The sequence below is a fragment of the Eurosta solidaginis genome, chromosome 2 (genome assembly GCF_040869045.1).
Source record: "Eurosta solidaginis isolate ZX-2024a chromosome 2, ASM4086904v1, whole genome shotgun sequence".
NCBI lineage: Eukaryota > Metazoa > Arthropoda > Insecta > Diptera > Tephritidae > Eurosta > Eurosta solidaginis.
In genome coordinates, this window is record NC_090320.1 from 103,088,313 (window position 1) to 103,110,828 (window position 22,516).

At 37.0% G+C, this 22,516-nt stretch overlaps 1 protein-coding gene across 7 annotated transcripts in view; it reads right to left on the reverse strand.

Moving 5' to 3' along the window:
• LOC137240117 (neurotrimin-like) overlaps positions 1 to 22,516 on the reverse strand; it is a 2,444,277-nt gene that overhangs the window by 652,299 nt on the left and 1,769,462 nt on the right. For all 7 annotated transcript variants that reach the window (XM_067766054.1, XM_067766050.1, XM_067766051.1 and 4 more), the window contains one exon: positions 4,822 to 4,972. In XM_067766054.1, coding sequence (XP_067622155.1) covers positions 4,822 to 4,972 — 151 coding nt within the window. The remainder of the gene's footprint in view (positions 1 to 4,821; positions 4,973 to 22,516) is intronic.

The following is a 22,516-nucleotide window of genomic DNA, read 5'->3' on the forward strand; positions in this document are numbered from 1 at the left end:
TCGAGTTAGTTGTATATCATTAAGACCATTTATTACGTAGGAGTTTATCGATACATCATCGAGAGATGCTCGTCTGGCTATTGCAAGAACAGCGCAGTAGTATTCCATCAGAGATTCCCCGAATTTCCGTTTCCGTTGCGCCAATTCCCTATGAATATCGGCAGCTTTAACCGTACAAGGAAAATCTTTCGTCAACATACTTATAAAACAAGCCCATGATTGGAACACGGGCTGCGCGTCCAGCCAATATTTTGCAATGCCCTTCATCTTTTGCTGCACCGCGAACAAAACCGTTTCTTCGCTCCATCCGTACATACGTTGTAGTTGCTCCACTTTAGCCACAAACTGATTGGATGTCAACATTTTTTTTTAATGGCTCGAATTCCGGTAAAATACCAACTATGTCGCGCATATTTGATTGCGTTTGCGCTGGCATCAATGCTGGTGTTGAATTTGATGTCTCCTTCAAATTCTGTGCCGCATCAGCTTGCCCAGCTGGTACCTGTGGTTGCGTACTCGCTCTCATGTCACTTACGGATTTTGCCAAAGTTGATACGACGTCATTGATGGACTTGAGCCATGGTTCTATCTCTTCTAGTTCCTCCATTTCAATTTCATCATCGCCTAAAGCATCGATTAACGTGGAAATTTTAGCCGTTTTATTGCCAGTTGTGGTCAAATTCTCTCTTCGCAACAACTTATTCAATTGCGGTACGCTCAGAGCTTCTAATTTTACTTTCATTTTCAAACCAAATTACTTGAGACTTAATTCAGGAATATACACGCTTTTTTTTCGTTGCACGTCGCTTTTTTACTCTTTCCGTTGATTTCGTCACTTTTGTCACTCTACTCGTTGGACTTTCCGCCGCCCATTGTCGTTGACACAACTTGTTTGCCAATCGTCGTTGTTGCCACTATCGTATCGTTCGTAACCTTCTGCTACAGATTCGTTGCTTCATATAGCGCTGTTGCTTTAAATTATCGAAGCCTCTATTGTTGCTTCACCTGTTTTTTTTCCGTGACTCTCGTTTGCTGCCCAACACATATACTTATAGCCGTACTTTCGTGTACGGTTTATTTTTTATTCGGCTGCTTGTCATGTACAATTAAAACTTATTGGGTAAAGATCCCACTTCTTATCTAAAAGCGATAACTAGTAATTTATTTTAGTTATATTGAAATATGGCCTTTATTAATTGTATGCGTTTATGTTTCTTCTATGACAGTATAAACAAGAATAAAATCAAAAGTTAAACTCCAAAATTCCCGAACTCTGTCATCAGCTGATTGACTTCAGAGTTGTATTTTCTTGTAAGTGTTACCAGATCACTTACACTACAACATTGATAGGGACCTCATTTCTGTCTATCAATACGCGTACACCAAAGATAAATCCGCGGAGACTGCGCTACACAGCCCAGTCTCTACTTTCGAAACATCCTTGTTCGAAAAGATTATTGTCTTGTGGCCTTCCTATACATTGAAGGAGCATTCAACAATATAAGTCCAGACGCCGTTACCAATGCTTTAACTGGTCTGGACGTAAATAAACCTCTAGTGGGACTGATTGATCAACTGCTCAGGGGAAGGAAAGTGCTTTCATCACTGGGGAAGGTTGACATAACACGATTTGTCGCAAGTGGCCACCCCAGGGTGGTGTCCTTTCGCCTCTACTTTGGAACCTAACGGCGAACTCGCTATTAATATATACTAATTTAGGGAGCCGGAATATTATGGCATATGCTGATGACGTAGCGATTGCCTACACAGGCAAGTTCCCTCAAACTTTATGCGACTTGATGAAGGTAGCATTGCGAGAGGTTTCCCTATGGACTCGGCGTCAGTTCTGATAAAGTTGAGCTTGTCTTATATACCAAAAGATACAAAATACCATCGTTAAACCTACTAGAACTAAATGGGGTGCACCTAAGCCTGACAGAGAGGGCCAAATTTCTAGGCGTAGTTTTAGACAAAAGCTGAACTGGAAGGACAACGTCATTCAGCGACAAAAGAAAGCGTATATTGTATTATATACGTGTAAAAGAGCTATTGGCAAAAAATGGGGACTCAAACCTAAACTTGTTAGGTAATGTTCACAGATGCAGTATGATCAGCATAAGCGGGGCTCTAAGACCAACGCCTAGCGAAGCTCTTCAGGTCATTCCTGATATCCTAACATTGGATCTAGCTGGTTATCGAGCGGCGGGAACGTCAGCCCTGCGTCTAGGGGAGTTCTCATGTTGGAACAACGAGACCACAGGACACTCAAGTATACTAATCAAATACAATTTTCTTCCTCCTAGCACGGATCGCTGCGCGACCACACCAGTTGCGGAAATCAACTTTAATATAAACATCCCTAGCAGGGATGACTGAAAGCAGTCGAATAGGTGTCTTGCTATTGACAGCAGCATTTTCATATACACGGACGGCTCCAAGCTAAACGGTAGAATTGGAGGAGGAGTATACTCAAGGGACCTTGACCTCCAGCTCTCCTTCAGACTACCCGATCACTGCAGTGTATTCCAGGCAGAAGTTGAAGCCATAATGGAAGCCGCAGCTAGGATAGGGGCACACACCGTCTGCAAAGACATTTTTATTTTCAGCGGCATAAAATCTTTTGGCTCCTATTCGTTCAATTCTGAACTAGCACTAAAGTGTCATCGACGTCTTCAAGAGATGGCTCAACAGAACCGTGTACACCTCACATGGGTCGCTGGACATAGGGACATCGAGGGAAACTGCATTGCAGATGAACTCGCTGGTCAGGGTACAAACAGGTAGGTTCTTCCTGGCCAAGAACTCTTAGTTATGCCCATGTCCACATGCAAGCTAAGCTAAACCTGGCCTAAATGGCATCGTAAAAGATCCCGTCACGTGCACAACCTAAGAAGGGATACAATTTCCACACCTGTGGGGCACTAATTGGTCATTTCCTAATAGGTAGGCATGCAGAAAGGTTAGGAGCGCCTTATCGTCGATGCTGCAGGAGTTGTAAAGTGGATAAGGAGGAGGAAACGCTGCTTCACCTCATCTACAACTGCCCAGCACTAAGCGGAGCACGGCAGGGCCTTCTGGGGCTCCATTTCTAGATAATCTGAGCCAGGTTTTGGAACATGACGTCAAGGACCTGGTAGCTTTCATCTGGTCCTCAAAATTGTTCGAAGAGGAAAGTTAACGGTGCATTTTCGTGGTATCACAACGGGCCTAATAGTACTGGCCTAAGTGTGCCCTCGGGCAGCCACCTCAACCTAGCCTAATACAGCCACAGTTTCAATTTTGGTGACCACTGGCAGTGGTCGTCAGCTAACTTCTCACACATTATTATTCTCTTTCGTTTAGTATTTGCTGAACAAGCAGGGTAGCAACATCAGAGCAGGCTATTGTTCATTGCGTATTTCCAAACAGATATTTTGCAAATTATTTTTTGAGCGCTAGGAAATATGCGTGCATACGTCATACCTCATCGCTTTTTTATTCATTGTGTACAGTGCCAGTGTGTCAACTAAGCGATAAATGTCAAAATTACAAACAGCCTCGCTCACCTGATGCAAACCTTAGCCCTAGAGTTGGATTTTTGGTACATAAGAGTACTTTAAGCTGAGTTGCATTTGATAGATTAATAAAACTTTGTAGTTTTAACAGATGAAAAAGTTGCGGAAATATAAATTATAGAAGATTTGTAGCCTCCAACAATGCGGAAACATACCGAAAGCAAAATTTATTTAAATTAGAGTCAAAAAGGTCTAGAGAAACTTAAAAAAATATAAAGCACGTAACATGTTTCCCTGAGGAAAATTTTCACTTCTATGGCTGTTACACAAATGCATAAAACAAAATTATATAAACGCTTTGGTCGCTTCAAAGCAAAGATAACGCAAGGCGTTTGATTGTTTTTCGTATGGCGTCGTCAAAGCGTAGGCATGCAACCAAATCGTTTATGTAAATCTTTTGATGCTTCGCCCGACATATGAGTTAAATTTATGGGAGCTCCTATATTTTGCCAAGCAAAGTTTGTTGAATGTTAAAGGACTCAAAAAGTTGGGAAATTCTCAAAGGAGGATTTACAACTCTCTTCGCTTCAAAGCTATGCTGTTTAAACTTAGGGAAGTAACCTTGTATAATAAATTAAATTTTTAATGAAAGTCAATAACTCTGAACTGAAGAATTTTCGCCATGAAAAAAATTAAAATGCTGTGGAACAGGGGTAACACTTTTGTGATTACATAAACCCTGTTTCAATCTTTTACGTCCCTGCACAGAACCCTACTTGACCATTTTCAACGCAACCTAGATTTTCCCGTTATGCTAACTTAAGCGAGTGCCTGTCAGAAATTAGTCAACACACTTGTACTTATATACTATGTTTTTATTAACTACTAAACCACTACCAGCATATTGATTTTACTCTTACTATCACAGCCACATTCTCAATTTTGGTGACCAATGCTCTAGAGATACGAACTACCGACTTGAAAGCGAAGCCAAGTATCGCTTCGTATTTTTAAATCGATATGAAAAACATGTTTTATGACTGTTGGCTTACTATATCATAGCGACATAAGCGTAGTATATGTCACTATCGCACATTCAGCCTGGTCGAGGACCTTATGCCTGATTTACATGGAACGCTTTAATGTGTTGTATCGCCTGACTTCAATATATTATCATGCTAAGCGGTGGGTACCACTACATATTCACGGCTACAAAATTTAGAATGTGTTAATATCGATACGTATATGATCGCTTAGCAGGTGCTAAGCTCACGCCCACCCCTGATTCATGGCACATAATGGCTGTGGAATATCACCTTAAACTTACTTGTACTTGTAGGAGTCATGAATAATAGGTCCCTCGCCACGTGTCCAATAGTTTAAGGAAGTTGGATGAGCTTCTGTGAAACATTCGATAGATACGTTGAATCCTTCTGGTACTCCAACTAATTGGTGAGGTATCAAAAGCATTGGTGGAACTGTAAAAATGTTGGAAGATATATTTCACTGGCACACAATAAAAAAGAAATCTGTATATAAAGTTGTACTTTAGAGGTAGATAAATTTTAGAAATGCCCCGCTGTATTTGAAGTTTTTTAAACCAATTGCATTCGGGGTGCAACGAGTTATATAAATAATTGATACTGATCATAATTGCGCATACAATATTCAATATGAAAAAAATCAGAATGACCTGGAACATTAACTTAATGACTAACAAGATCTGTTAAATAATGATTACTAATATTAATGATTAATTGATTATTTTCTTTTTAATAATTACTTGCCATTATTTTATATTTTTAATGATCACTTTCCAATTGATTAAAAAAACACATTATTTTTTACGATTAGGCTTTTTTGATTTTTTCGATTAATTTTTATTCTTATTATTATTATTTTTGATTATTTTTCCGCTTTGTTGAAAGAAAAATTTTCGTTTGGTGCAAGCACGGGATAATTTCTGCATACAAGTACATTTTAGAATGCAATAGTAAATCGTAAGCGCGTATAGATACTTGCAACATATAGGGCGAATAGTATATGACCGTTGATTTAAACATATTCTGAGGTAAGTATATACACATGTGTATAATTTGCTACACTTATTATGTAAAATAATAACGATCCTCTATGGTTTCATGCTTAAGTATAGAAAATTTTTTATATCCAAAATTAATATATCCAGTATTTTGGATTATGTTATGGCTATTCACTAATTGTTTAATTTAATTTATTTATTATTACGGCTGTTTAGGCCTAAAACTTAAACTACTAAGTACAATTCATTATTATATCATTTATTTCTATTGAATATGCTGTTGGAATGCCATGTGAATCCGATCAGCATATTTACTGGCGTGACAAACGGACGAGTCTGGGAGCCACTCATTTAAGGAAGCTTGGAAAGGACGCGTTTCCAATCCTCCAGGGCTCCCAGCTTAAGGCAACAAAATTTGGAACTTATATTTTTCAATTATATTTGTATTTTAAGCTTTCGGGGTGTATTGGTCTCCGATCAACACAGCTAAACATGTCTTTGGATGTTGGAAATTGAAAATAAAGTGGACCCAATCACCCCTCAACTTTGTTTAGTAAAGACGCTGTCGGAATGCATGAAGATTCCGATCAGCACAGCTCAAAATATAATGGGAGGTTGAAAAGGTCGTGTTTCCAATCCCTCCTGCTCCATCTTTTGTTTGACCTTATTTTGGTTACACATCATATAATTTTATTGTTATATTAATGCTGTCGGAATGCGAGTGATTCCGATCAGCAACAGTAAATATAGGCTGAAAATAGCGAAATTTGTTGTTGGAACTGTCTGGAGTTACAGGTGGCGACTGATTTTCTTTTCCTTAGGGCCGGGTGCATTGTATTTTGCTGCTACCAATATTACCATTCCCTTTTCGCGCTCCAGTATCGGTATATCATGTAAAAAATAAAAGAAAAAAAACTTTATCTTATTGGAAGGGTTTTACAATGCTCCAATAAACTTTTTTTAAAAGCATTGAAGTTATTACTACTTTTTATGTGATTAGGAAGTTCATTGAAATATTTCGGGCCCTTATAAAATATATTTTGCTTGTCCACTTCTGTTTTGAAAAGAGGTAATCTAAAATTATTGTTTTCTCTGATTACGTATGAATGCTTCATCATTTACATATCTAAGCTTTTCGCTGAGGTATGTTGGTAATTTACCGTGCTTAATATTAAATACAAATTTCATACTGTGGTAGAATATGAGCTGTTTTATACTCAACCAGTTTAGTGCTTCTATCATGTTATTAATGGGAGTATCATACCTCATGTTTAATATAAATGTCATAGCTTTATTTTGCATAATTTGTAGCTTATCTACCTGAGTTACATTGGCCATAAGAAATATTGTGGGACAATATATGAGATGCGGCTCTATGATGGATTTATACACTTTCAGTTTGAATTTTATACTGATAAATTTGCATGACCTCTTGCAAAAACCAATTTTCTTGCCTATTTTGGCAACTATATAATCAATATGATCATTAAATTTTAATTTATTATCAATCTGAACCCCTAAGTACTTGAAAGTTTTAACTTCGTTAATGTTTTAGTTCATTATTTTTAGCTCGATATTACAAGATTCCTTATTCATCGCTATAGATATGACCATAAAATGGGTTTTATTAACATTCAGTTTAAGCTTATTGCTACAAAGCCACCTGTATAGGGTGTTCAAGTGTACCTGCATTTTTCTCCTAGCTAACATGATATCAATTTCACTTACTTCGAGCAATGCGTCATCCGCAAACAGCCTTATTTTACTATGTTTTAGCGCCGAAGATATATCATTTATATATATGTTAAATAGGACCGGTGCCAAAACCGATCCTTGTGGGAATCCAATTCCTGTCAATACCTCATCCGAGACAACCAACTCAATGGCTGTTTTTTGTCTTCGGTTACCTAAAAAGCTCTGAGACCATTGCAGTTCGTTGCCCCTAATTCCAATTTTTTCTAATTTTTTAATCATTATATTTCTGTCTATAGTTTCAAATGCTCTCTTTAAGTCGATAAAAACCGCAAGTATACTTTTCTTTTGATTTAGTTCTTCTTTCCAACTCGATATTACATAATTTAAAGCCGTTTCACAAGAGTGGCCTTCTCTGAAACCGGATTGTTCTTTAATTAGTATTTTATTTATTTCCAAGTAACTTATGAGCTGATCTGCTACTGTTTCTAGAATTTTTTCGATATTCGGCAACGTGTTGATCGGTCTCAGATCTTCTGCCTTTAATGAATTTTTTACCTTCTTTATTGGCACTATTGTTGATATTTTCCATGCGTCGGGCACTATTCCCTCTACTAATGATTTATTTATTATATCCGCATAGAAATGTCCCATGTATGACACCGAATCCTTAATTACTCCTTCTGATAGTAAATTTGTTCCTCCGATTTTATCTTTTAACCTTTTAGCTACCAATATGACATCATCAACCGTAAATTCTTGGAATTCCAGATATGTGCTAATCGTGTATTGCACACTGTCGCCACTATCAAAAGTTTCGATTTCTCGATTTAAGTCACCAATACTATCAACAAAGAAGGAATTCAATGCTTGAGCTATATCCTCGGGTGTTTCATATCTTATACCATTTACAATCACTGTCAGGATATTGTCACGCACCTCAGTTAAGTTTACTGCTTGCTTGAGGTGTTTCCACATTAATTTCCTATCAGAAGAATTTAAGGCGATATTTTTCTCCATATACTTAATATTTTATAATTTTGATTAGTTTCTTATAATACTTCGTAACGGTATTATATTCCGAAAATTCACCAGATCTTCTGGCTTGTGAGTGCAATTGGATTTTTAATTTGTTAATTTCGGTCAGTTCATGATCGTACCACTTATTTCTCAACCTCACTATACTGTCTTGTTCTGATGTTAATAAACCCATGCAGTATGATAAGCAGGTATTTATATATTCAACCGAGTCATTGAGATGCATATTTTTTAATACGCTGAAGTCATAGTTTCTTAATAAGTAAATGAGGTTATCAGCAGAATAATGCTTCCAACACTTTGTGGGTATCATTCTCCGCAGAGGATTTGAATTACACACTTTTAAAGCAAATGAAATGGTTTCGTGATCAGAAATTCTGTGATTTTCAAGATTAGTACAGGACAGTACATCAGCATTTGCATATAATAGATCTATTCTCGTTTGGGACCTCTCTGCAATCCTTGTATTGAAATTCACCATTTGCCTCATCGCGCTACGTGAAAATATCTCATTGAGCTTAGAACTTGTTGCGGTATTAACATTCATGTTAATGTTAAAATCCCCAATTAACAAGGAGTTTGTACCACTCTCCAGTTCCTCATAAAGTATTGCTTCCAAGTGATTTAAAAATTCGATATCACTAGAGCTTGGAGAATGGTACAACAGACCTATTTGCCATTTAATGTCGAACTTTTTTAATTTAATTATAGCGCACCAAACATTTAAATCAATAGATCTATTATACCTGACTTTGTACTCGATACCTTTTTTAATCCTAAGACTACACCTCCTGTGTGTCTACTATGAGAATCGCAACGAACCATTGTATAATAAGGAATGTTTATTTCCGCATCACTAACATCCGGTGTTATACATGCTTCTGAACATAGAACGATGTCCGGATCTAACTCTTCTATAATTCTTTCGAGTTCAGCTTTGTTGGCTAGAAAACTACAAATATTTAGGTAAATGCACTGTAAGTTAAAAGCGTTTATCCCCCGATTAGCTAGTTTTGGTGGCCAAAAGCCCACGCGTTGTCTTTCCAGCTTCAGTTTCCTTAAATAAACTGGGCATCCATAACTCATGATGTTGTGTTCTGTATTAATATTTAAACCTAACCGATTATTACTATCTATGCAATTACCACATTTATTTAGGGGTGCACTCTCTGTACAGTCTTAGACTTTATGTTCCCCGCTGCATTTACTACACCTCTGTTTAAGTGTACAAGTAGTCGCTATATGGTTAAACCCTAAGCATTTAAAACATCTTTTTACCGGTTGAGCATCGTAAACTGGACAGCGGTCCCAACCAATATTGATTTTCTTGCATTCGTCTTATAGTATTTGTGCTCAATCTCAATTGATATATGAGGCTCTGTTTTCTTTCCTTGATTTAATAACTCCTTACACATTTCATTTTAGCATCTCGCAAAAACTCATTTTGGTTGGTGATCTTACCAAATATTTCCTCTGCAGGATGCTCAGTACTAATTTTAGTCACCATGATTTTAGGAAAATATATTTTCGGTTCAGCTATGTTGTATTTACTTTTATCTAGCCTTTCTGTTAGAGTGTACTTAATTTTATCCTTATCACTGGCTGACTTCGCACTAATAATTATTGTACCATTGTTTCTATTTTGTACCCTACCTATATTCAAATTGAATGGATCTATTTTATTCAAGTCCGTTTTTGTTTTCTCTAATGCTTGTTTAACCTTGGGTTTAATTACTATTGGAGGAATTCCCTTAGTAATATTGGCATATGAATTAATTTCCTTAGCAGCAACAGATTTATTTTGGTTTGCAACCTTTTTAACCTCTCTTATAATTTCCTCCTTTTGCTTATTAAACGCTTCATTTGGGGTATTGATCTTGTTAAGCATTTCTTTGTTTGCTTTGCAAAGACTCTCTACATGTTTAATCAACTCTAATTTTTCCGTGTTCACCCTGTTTATATTATCCACAATTCTTTTCATCTCTCTTTCGCTGTGCGTTATGGATGCGCTTATCTCCCTTTTGTGTTAATTCAACATTTTTTCAAGTTCACCCTTTTGCTCCCTTAAATTTACTTTGTTAATTTCTGAAATAGAAAGTATTTCTCTGAGGGCATCATCTACATTGGAGATATATGTCATACAACCATCGCACATAAATCTTAAAAATTGGCAGCCTTGCAAGCACTTCATGCTATATTCGTCCATAGATGCACATGCAATTGTTTTGTGATACACTTTACCACACACACCCTCACATCGTACACCTGTCTCCCCCTTTATTTTTTTGTCGCATTTATCGCACACCTCCATTCTCTTTTATTTTTCTGTTTTCACTGTTACATACATATATATATATGTATATATATGTCGAACTGAACAAGCAAAATATATTTTAGCACAATACAAATTGAAAATTTCACTTTAATGTTTATTTGTATACAAAAACACTTTATTTTTTGAATGTTGGTACATCACCTGCTGTAACTTTATTGTTTACACCACTTTTGTGTACTTAATAACGCACAGAACTTAAGAATTTTCGCTTTCTTTAATGACTATTCCGCCGTTAACGTAATGATCAGAATCAAAAGTTTATCAGATTCTTAGCTTTATTTTAGTAATATTGGTTTATCGCCCCTAATAACTGGAGCCTTGACCTGGCGAACGCAGCACATGAACACAGAACGTTGATGCTTCTTCCTGCAGCTCACACTTTTTACACTTGCTGTTACTGAACAGGCCTAACTTATAAGCATGTGACGCCAGAAGGCAGTGTCCAGTCAGTATGCCCACCGTGAGCCTTAAGTCTTCTTTCTTCAGAGATATGAGCAACTTTGTGAGTCTAATATCGTAGGCCTTGCAAATGATCTTAGAAATTTTTCAGCCGCGCGCTTTTATTCACGCCTTTCCTGCTTGATGAATCATATGCAACTCCTGTCTCCTTTTTATTTCTCCCAAACGGATTAGGACATCTATCGTTGACTCAGCGAGGGTTGCACCCTCCTTAGCCAATTCGACGGCCTTTTCATTACCTTCTATCCCCTTATGTCAGGGAGCCCAGTAAAAATGTATGGTCCGGCCTGAGCGAAGTTTTTCCAATGCTTCTTTGCTTTCCAGAATTCTTGATGAAGTACTGTGTGAGATTATTGCCTTAATCGCAGCCTGACTATCAATATATAAATTGACGCGACTGCAGCTCAGGCACGCTTCGAATTTATAAATTATGAGGTTTCCATATATATTTCATATCAAATTATATGGTTGATCACATATTTATGTATTTATTAAAAAAAATTGTGCATAAAAAGCAAATTATTCTTTAAGTTATTTCTTATTTTTAGTTGCAAGTGCAACCATGCTCACACAAAGTTTTTTGGTAAGCTAAAATTCAACTCTAAGAAACTTACCTCCATTCCTATCATCTCCAGAGTTGAATAACTATTTCACTATGGTTTTAGTCTAATACTCGGTTTTTCAGTGCGAGAAGGAAGCCGAATCAAGGGCAATGAAGAACAGTAGGAAGAGCAGAGTTGCATCGCATTAGTATACTTCAATCTTTGTATCAATATCAAAGATAAATTTAGCTTGAATTTTATTAAAGATTTTCCTATTTCGTTTTTTTATTTTTATTTTTTTATTTTCGTAAAATGGACGTTACTTATATTTGTGTGTATGTGTAAATTTTGAGTGCGTTGCGCTACTTGTTAAGGTTTACAAGGGTACAGCAAACGCTGAGAAATCAGTTGCTCAGGCCAAATACAAATGGAGAACACCAATTAACCTAACAATTTTGATCTAAATTAATTCACTCATCAGACGCGGGACATATCCGAGCTCCTACATTTTCTGAAGAGCAAAGGCGTGTACTCCTCGAGATGCAGAATCGAATTGAATTAGAGCTTTCAAAAACGCTACGGGAATCAACTCGTACACAACAGAAAAATTGGTTGGTTAAACTACCTAAATTTAACCATTAGACTACAAGTGTATCACTGCTGATATAATTGTATTCGAAAAGCCGCTTGAAAGCAGTGGCCTTACTATGGCATTGAATACTGCATGAAAGGAGCTTCGTCAGAATGGTTAACACAATTTTCTTATCCTGGTATCAAGGTTGAGGAATTCAAGGAATTATTCAATTAGCGATATGAAAGCGAAGATAGGCTGGCCGAATATTCTTCCGTAGGTCGGCGAATACCATGCAGTGTATGCGAGTCGTTTGGCAACGTCATTAACCTTTTTGCCTTTAGGCACAGGCCTCTACGAACTTTAACTTATTTTCTTTTACAGAAATTGTAAAGCTAAAAGTTGTGAGCGCGAGTTATGAAACCGCAAAGCTCGCCTCTGAATCGAAATATCATTCTATGCTTTTGACGGTAATCCTAGTAGCGATACTGCTGGTCTTTTTTATGTTTGAGCGGGAGCAGATCGGTTGTGCGTCGGTTTGATATAAGTAACAAAAAGCCCGCCTGAATATTTCGATATTTAAAAAGAAAAAAAGGTAGAAAGGTAGAAAAGAATGAAAAATAAAACATTTTTCCCAAAATTATGAAAATTTTTAATATTTAATAAAACAAAAAGTGCTATAAAGATGGCAAACAAAGAGTGAAGGAAGACTATAAGAACAAAGTTTACAGATTGAGAAAAACTTATTTACCTTTCGGAACTCGAAATAACATCAAACTATACAAGACGAGGTTGACCTGTTCGTGAATTTGTAAAAAAAAGAAGAAAAAAATTATCTCCCAAAAATACTTATTGTACGCTGGTCACTGTGCGACAACCTTTCGAAAGCAATTGCATAAACAACTAACGCATGCTATCAGAGTACTTCAGCGTGCCGATGCCCACTTTAAATTCATTCGCCGTTCCACGGGTTCTCGCCAACTACTGGTGTTCGTGCTCATCTGTATATTTCAAATACACACACACACATCATACAGAAGTTTGCGGTTTGCATTGTCCTGCAACTATACTAGTAAAGTCAGTGTCAAGAAAGCAAGCAGCGACCACGTACTTTATATTACTAGTGGTGTACTAAAAATTAAAATAAATAGTGGATATACAAACTTTTATTATTGGCATTTAGTGGGAGTATACAAAACGGACCCCATTTACAATAGTATTTTCTGCAATACTACACAATTTATGATAGCCTATGAGGGGAATCCCGTCAACAATCAGCAGAATATACTGTGAAATGAAATAAAAATTCAACAGTTCCAAAAAAAAAATCTATATCTCTTAACCGCTGTTCATGGCCATAGACAATATAGCTGCCGCAGTCACAATATTTTTCTTTGTATAAACACGCAGAAGTCGACGTGTATGATCTGCTAACATCGCTGCTGCATAAAAAGTATACCACGGAATGGGAATTGTTAATAAAACGTTATAATAATTTGCGTATAATATTTTCCCATTATATGAATACGTTGTACAATTTACCAGTTTTCGTTAAAGAAAAACCAGACGACATGACGACCCTAATTAATGTAGCGAACGTGAGTGTCAATGAATTTAAACGGCTTAAATTTCCAATTGTGGAATGCGATCATTGGATTGCACATTACTTAACAACCAAACTACCAGAAACAGTTGAAACACACTCTGCCTGTTAAGACTTTGTAACCAATCGTCTCTTTATGGTCGATGCAATCGAAAACCGTACTTTAACTTTTAATGCCACATCCACACGTCCACTGTGAAATGTTAAGACTATTTATCTTCGGAAATCAAAATTATCTGCGCGTACGGTACATAATGTAAAATCACACCACGCAGCTACTAAAGACCATCAATCTTCACAACATCTCTGTGCTCTTTGTGGACAAGCACAAACAAAGATTTCTTTGAAAAATAGCACTGTCAACAACACTAAGCTGTGTCTCAACTGTTTGAGTAAGTCTCATGCATAATCACAATGCAAAAGCAGCAAAAACTGCGTACAATGTGGTCAGCGTCACAACACATTACTACATTTTCGACGAACTTCCCAAGCCAATACAACAACAACAACAACAGCTCAATACGCCCAGTTTTTCACACCAGCATCGGCTTCAACCCAAGGTCAGGTAGGCCTTACGTCCACACCAACCCTAGATACAAAACGTGTTACTCACACACACGCAGCTTTAACAGAGAATTCTGTACAGGTCTACTCTAATCTATCTGGTGGTCATTTCTCCAAACAGGTTCTTTTGGCTACGGCTTTAGTTTCACTAAGTAACGAAGCCAAAAATTAATCCTCTACCATTTATGCTCCTATAGATCAAAGTTTGGAAAGAACACTTATTTCTGAGAATGCAGCTCAATGCTTAGGCCTTCAGCGCCATCCTACTTCCGTAGGTGTCTGTGGAGTGTGTCTTAGTGCACTGAGCCAGTGGAAATTTGTAGTTAGCTTCACTACACATTCTTATATCGACGAAAATTTTGCTGTTCTTATCGAAAGCGATTACGTGCTGACTCATCTCACCACGGAACTACCAAGTGGGCACTGCTTTCCACAAGAAATGGAACCTATTCAAGGTCTCACTCTGACAGACTCCTTATATTATCAGCCTAAGCTCATTCTTGGCGCTGACATAATTGCGCCAATCTTATTACCGGAAATGAGGATCGATGCATTTAATCAGCCGAAAGCTCAAAACACCACCTCGGTTGGTTTTTGCTAGTCAAATCTATTTTCCCCCCGTCTACCATCAAGGTGCACTGCCATCATACTAACATTCAACTTCTAGATTCTACGACAGCGAACAAGTGCTTGGTCACAACACAATGGCAGAGCAAGACAAGTGGTGCGAGGACTTTTTTGTGTAAATCTCATGTGAGACACGCTAATGGAAAGTACCTGGTTCTCAAACTTCTCAAATCAAACTTTAAGAAGATTCAGACAAATTGCACTCATTCGGTTTTTACAACTAGAGCGCAAATTTCAGCGCGACGAAACATTCCGTTCTCAATACGCAGATGGTATAGACAACTACTTTCACTGGAAACCAGTTCATTCCAGCGAAGTACAACATTTTTCGCTGACTGAAACAAATAAGCCTAAGTTTAGCTCCTGCGTCTTACCACATCACGCAGTACTCATGATGGATAACTCCACCACGAATATTCGAATCGTTTATGACGTTCCGTCAAAAACTTCAAATGACCGTTCGTTGAATGATTTGTTGTTCATTAGTTCACCATTTTTTTTTTTTATTTTAGTTCACCATTGCAAAATGACTTACCTGCACTTATTCCTAATTGTCGTGTACACAAATTTGTTTTCATAGCTGGCATCCAAAAGATATACCGATGATTTGACAGACACCAAGATGATGTGCATTACCAACGAATTCTTTGGCGAACTATGGATGGACAAGTACAAGAATACCGCCTCACCACGGTTACCTTCGGCACGACATCAGCTCCATATACTGCAATAAGGGTTGTTCACCAAATCGCGCGCGATGAGAAAGAGCGTATCCCCCTCACCGAGAATATTTTTCTAAATGATGTTTACGTAAACGATGTACTTAGTGGCAGCGACACCGTCGCTAAAGCCATACAAATGCACAATCCACTTATTCAGCAATCCATCCCCGTGGAACATAATTCGTTTAGTTCAATTTGTCAACTCAACGAAGACCAAACCATTAAAACTCTTTGATTGCACTGGCAGCCCAATAACGACTTCCTTACGTTTTCCTTAAATTTTCCAATTTTGCAACTAGCGACAAAACGATCGGTGTTAGGCCTTATAGAACGAATATTTGACCCACTCGGATTCTTAAGTCCAATAACTATTGCTGAAAAGATAATCTTAAAGGAAATCTGGACATTGAAATTGACGCGCCACGAGGGAAAACAGACTGCTCTGGAATGGGACGAAGAGCTACCGTCCTCAGTGGCAATCGCTTGGCGCAATTTTGTTGCTGAACTTACTCATGTAGAAGAGATTTCAATACCTCAATGGCTTAACTACACTTTAAACATTAATTCATTGTAATTACATGCCTTCTGCGATGGCTCATCCGTTGCGTATGCAGCGGTCGTATATTTACGAATACAATACCTGCAAGGTGGGATTAATACCCATATGATTACGTCTAAATTCAAAGTGGCACCAAGGAATCCAATTACAATTCCACGAGTCGATCTATGTGGAGAGGTGTTAGCCACAACCATTGCCAAGTGGGCACGAAAACGTTTACAACAGCGCTGTGGTGAAATCGCAACATATTATTGAACTGATGAAACTATCATTCTATATGGGATCGCGGGTGATATTAATACATGGAAAATATACGTGGCGAATCCCGTTTCTAAAATTTTGTCAATTAGCTTGCCAAGTCAATGGCGTAATGTAAAAACTCAAGATACTCCGGCCGACTGCGCAAAAAGGTTTTAACCACAACTCAGCTGCAACAATAGGACGCTTGGTGGCAAGGGCCTGCTTAGTTGCGATATTCTTCTTACAGCCAACTTGTACATGTAACAGCTTGGCTTCGTCGATTTTTTCATAGTCTCCGCAAACCTCATGTTGGGGACAAAAATCACGGACCGCTCACAACTAACGAACTGCAACAAAGTCTCTATCGTATTGCCTTTGGAGATGAAATGCGATGTAACATATCGAATACCAACTTGTCTACCAATAGCCCACTAATAAGTTTAACACCACTCATAGACGCCAATAAAGTTCTTCGCGTTCGCGGCTGCTTAAAACATGCCAATCTGCCATACGATTAAAAGCATCCTGTTATTTTAACAAACAATCATCACTTCACAAAACTCTTCATTAACTTCGCTCATCAAACTACTTTACATGGTGGCACGCAATTATCTAGCATACATTCGACGGCAGTTTTGGATAATGCATGGCCAAAAAACAGTGCGTAATAAACTTCGCTTTTGCATCGCGTGCTTTCGTAAAAATCCAGCCATTGGCGCAATTAATGCGAGACTTGCCTACTCAACGAGTTAATCTCCCTTAATGCGCATTTATAGCAACTGGAATCGACTGCACCAGTGCCATTGAATTGAAATTGCCCAAGTATCGAGGTAACATGGTATATAAAGGTTACATTGCCATACTCATATGCCTGGCCACAAAGGCGGTGCAATTAAAAGCAATCACCAGCCTGTCTACCGAACATTTTTTATGGGCTTTACAGTGATTTATTGGACGACGTGGACTTTGTCACGACATTTATAGTAACTGTGGCACTAACTTCATTGGTGCAAAAGCCTTTCTCAAAACCAATTACCAAAAATTTCGAAATGATTTTGAACGTGAAGTAATTCCCAAACTAACTGAGCAACATATTCAATGGCATTTCATTCAACCTCATTCCTCAAAGCCCATGTTAAGTCCATTCAATACCACTTAAAAAGAGCCGTCGGTGGAACGCGATTTACATATGAACAGCTATCAACGGTTTTAATTCGAGGCCATTATGCCCATTAGCCTCAGATCCCGATAACCTGTTGGTGCTCACTCCTGAACGTTTGTTAATAGGGGATGCTTTGCTATCTCTACCGGAAACGTCGGCTGCAAATAAATGTTTGTCCACACAATTTGGACAAGGTTGTCCACGGATTGGCTCTCTCATCTTCAGGTTTGAACTAAGTGCAGACAACAATAACCAAATTTATCAGTGGGGGAGCTGGTTTTGATAAAGGATTATCAATCAATGCGGTCGGTTTCTAAAATCTGCAGATTACCGACACCAACTTCCGATGAACCTCAAAGTCCCAATTGATGCCGCTTTGTCTTATAATAAGTATTTCAAAACGCACCTTATTATCATCAGCTACAATAAACGTTTTCGTAACATTTATGCTGGAGTCAGCATCGGTGCCGACATTTACAATATGTAACGAACAATGGCGCTAGTCACTGTGCGACAACTCTTCGAAAGCAATTGCCTAAAACACTAACACATGATAGCAGAGTACTTCAGCGTGCCGGTTTCTCTATTTATTATGCCCACTTTCAAGGTACAGAACCACTAAAGAAGTCGCTGTGCTTTTGCAAAATAAAAGGGGAAAACGTTAAGTGAAGATTTGGATTTTTGATTGCTTCAGTTTAAAAAAAAAGAATCAATATATTTCAGAGGTCTTTGTGAAGCTTTCGGGGCCTCCACAAATTTTGATTTTTCATTGTAGATAATACAATTTCATATTAAAATTATAAACTGAATTATAATAATTTATATATATTTGGCATGAAATGAATTTAGTTACACATATATGTACATACATTTTGAATTAAATATACTACAATCATACATACAATTTAAAAAAGTTAAAATGATAATACATATTAAATTATATATAGGAGATGAAAACTTTTATCGCAGAGTGTAAGAACTCACATAATTATGCACAGCGTGTGGATAAGCGAACAAGGAGAAATGGAATTGTCAAACGATAGCGAACACACATGCTTAGTTACCAGAACTTTTATTGTAAAGCAACGGAAGCCGACTCAAAAATCGTATAAAAGGAGCGGCAAATTCAAGAACAATCAAGAACATCCACTACGGAGCAGCTGGTGGTGTCGAACTTCAGCTGTTTATGATAGGTATACCGCCGAGTCGTGTATATTCACCAGGCATACCACCGAGGCGTGTAAAACACTCGGTGATTAAACATATTATAATCACATACGTATTTTTCGAAGGATTAGAAATAAATCATAATTTTTTGTGTAACGTTTAACTAACATCTTTTATTGTATAGGCGAACCTATTCGCCGAGTTATACTCCAGCTATAAACCCGACATTCGGGGTTCGTTACATCTTATGGAATCTCTTTGCTAATGGAATTGTGGCCAATATTTGGTTGGATCTTTGAATAGAAATTGTAAGACAATACCTAAATGATTGAACACAAAAGTGAATGGATGGCTATTCAGGTTCCTTAAGAACCGTGCTCAAAAAGAAATCATGTTTAATTTAGTTTCGATAGTAATTTTTAAAACTATGTATTATATTACAGTAAAAGCAAATGATGCACTTTTAAATGAGTATTCAAAAAGTTTATTGATTTCAATCCTTTTTTTAAACACACCTTCCCTCCCTATCCACAAATTCTTTTTTATCATTCCCAACCCTACTCCCCTATTCACTTCTCAATCCCATGAACCAGCAAAGCTTAAAATATGAGAACGATAAAGGGACAATTTTTTTCTTTTTTGATAAAAGTAAATATGTTGTGCAGCGGCCACCGTGGTGTGATGGTAGCGTGCTCCGCCTATCACACCGTATGCCCTGGGTTCAACTCCCGGGCAAAGCAACATCAAAATTTTAGAAATAAGATTTTTCAATTAGAAGAAAATTTTTCTAAGCGGGGTCGCCCCTCGGCAGTGTCTGGCAAGCGCTCCGATTGTATTTCTGCCATGAAAAGCTCTCAGTGAAAACTCATCTGCCTTGCAGATGCCGTTCGGAGTCGGCATAAAACATGTAGGTCCCGTCCGGCCAATTTGTAGGGAAAAATCAAGAGGAGCACGACGCAAATTGGAAGAGAAGCTCGGCCTTAGATCTCTTCGGAGGTTATCGCGCCTTACATTTATTTTTTAAATATGTTGTAAAGTGGTTTACTTTTGCCTAAAAATTTAAAACGATAAAAGGAAAATTTGCTTTGCAAAAAACTAATTTGAACATATTTTTTCATTAAAAAGTTGTAAACCGTTTATTTTAATTAATTTGAAAAAATATATTTAATTATTATGTTTTTCTAAGAGAAACTGAAAAGAAGCGAAGAAACATTTACTGGCATATTGCGATGGTACCATTTCGAAAATAGTCACAAATTCATCGTCAGCCAATTTCTTAATGTTATCAAAGGTTTCACCGAGATTGGAACCGCGAATCACACGGTGAAACTGCAGTTGCCTTAACCACTAGGCTATCCTGCTTGTATTTGTCTCCTTGCTTAATTCAGTTTATCTTATTTATACACCAACAACACAACTGAGACATTCTGCCTCTATTAAGTTTGTGTGTATGTACATTTGCTTTTGTAAAGTTTCATTTTCATTGCGAATGAGAACTTTTGTAAATTCGGGCTCAGTTTTACATATATATGTTTGTTTGTTTTAATGGTGTGTTCAATTTATACTTATTATTAAGAATTCATGAGCTTAACACCGACTTATAATAATTGAATATTAAATTATTATGTTCTTCTAAGGGAAACTGAAAAGAAAACAAGGAACATTTACTGGCGATGGTACCACTTCGAAAATCTCCACAAATTCATCGTAAGGCAATTTCGTAATGTTAACAAAGGTTTCACCGAGATTCGAACCGCGAATCACACAGTGAAACTGCAGTTGCCTTAACCACTAGTATATCCTGCTTGTATTTGTCTCCTTGCTTAATTCAGTTTATCTTATTTCTATACTAACAACACAACTGAGACATTCTGCCTCTACTAATTTTGTGTGTATGTAGATTTGTTTTTGTAAAATATTTTTTTCTTTATGAATGAGAAGCTTTTGTAATCTCGGATTCAGTTTTACATATTTACGTTTCTTTGTTTTAATGGTGTGCTCAATTTATACTTGTTATTAAGAATTCGTGAGCTTAACACCGGCTTATAATAATTGAATATTCAATTATAATGTTTTTCTAAGAGAAACTGAAAAGAAAGGAAGAAACATTTACTTGCATATTACAATGGTACCATTTCGAAAATCGCCACAAATTCATCGTCAGGAAATTTCGTAATGTTATCAAAGATTTCACCGAGACTCGAACCGCGAATCACACGGTGAAACTGCAGTTGCCTTAACTACTAGGTTATCCTGCTTGTATTTGTCTCCTTGCTAAATTCAGCTTATCTTATTTCTACACTAACAACACAACTGAGACATTCTGCCATTATTAATTTTGTGTATATGTAGATTGGTTTTTGTAAAGTTCCTTTTTCGTTGCGAATGAGAAGCTCTTGTAAACTCGTGCTCAGTTTTACATATTTATGTTTGTTTGTTTTAATGGCGTGTTCAATGTATAATTATTATTAAGAATTCATGAACTTAATACCGGCTTATAATAATTGAATATTCAATTATACTGTTTTTCTAAGAGAAACTGAAAAGAAAAAGGAAGAAACATTTACTGGCATGTTGCGACGGTACCATTTCGAAAATCGCCACAAATTTATCGTCAGGCAAATTCGTAATGTTATCAAAGGTTTCACCGAGATTCGAACCGCGAATCACACGATGAAACTGCAGTTGCCTTAACCACTAGGCTATCCTGCTTGTATTTGTCTCCTTGCTTAATTCAGTTAATCTTATTTCTAGAAGCTTTGTAAACTCGTGCTCAGTTTTACATATTTATATTTGTTTGTTTTAATGGTGTGTTCAATTTATACTTATTATTAAGAATTCATGAACTTAGCACCGGCTTATAATAATTGAATATTCAATTATGTTTTTCTAAGAGAAACTGAAAAGAAAGGAAGAAACATTTACTTGCATATTACAATGGTACCATTTCGAAAATCTCCACAAATTAATCGTCAGGCAATTTCGTAATGTTATCAAAGGTTTAACCGAGATTCGAACCACGAATCACACGGTGAAACTGTAGTTGCCTTAACCACTAGGTTATCCTGCTTGTATTTGTCTCCTTGCTTAATTCAGCTTATCTTATTTCTACACTAACAACACAACTGAGACATTCTGCCTTTATTAATTTTGTGTATATGTAGATTGGTTTTTGTAAAGTTTCTTTTTCGTTGCGAATTAGAAGCTCTTGTAAACTCGTGCTCAGTTTTACATATTTATGTTTTTTTGTTTTAATGGCGTTTTCAATTTATAATTATTTATTATTAAGAATTCATGAACTTAATACCGGCTTATAATAATTGAATATTCAATTATAATGTTTTTCTAAGAGAAACTGAAAATAAAGGAAGAAACATTTACTGGCATGTTGCGATGATACCATTTCGAAAATCGCCACAAATTTATCGTCAGGCAATTTCGTAATGTTATCAAAGGTTTCACCGAGATTCGAACCGCGAATCACACGATGAAACTGCAGTTGCCTTAACCACTAGGTTATCCTGCTTTTATTTGTCTCCTTGCTTAATTCAGTTTATCTTATTTCTACACTAACAACACAACTGAGATATTCTGCCTCTATTAATTTTGTGTGTGTAGATTTGTTTTTGTAAATTTTTTTCGTTGCGAATGAGAAGCTTTTGTAAATTCGTGCTCAGTTTTACATATTTATGTTTCTTTG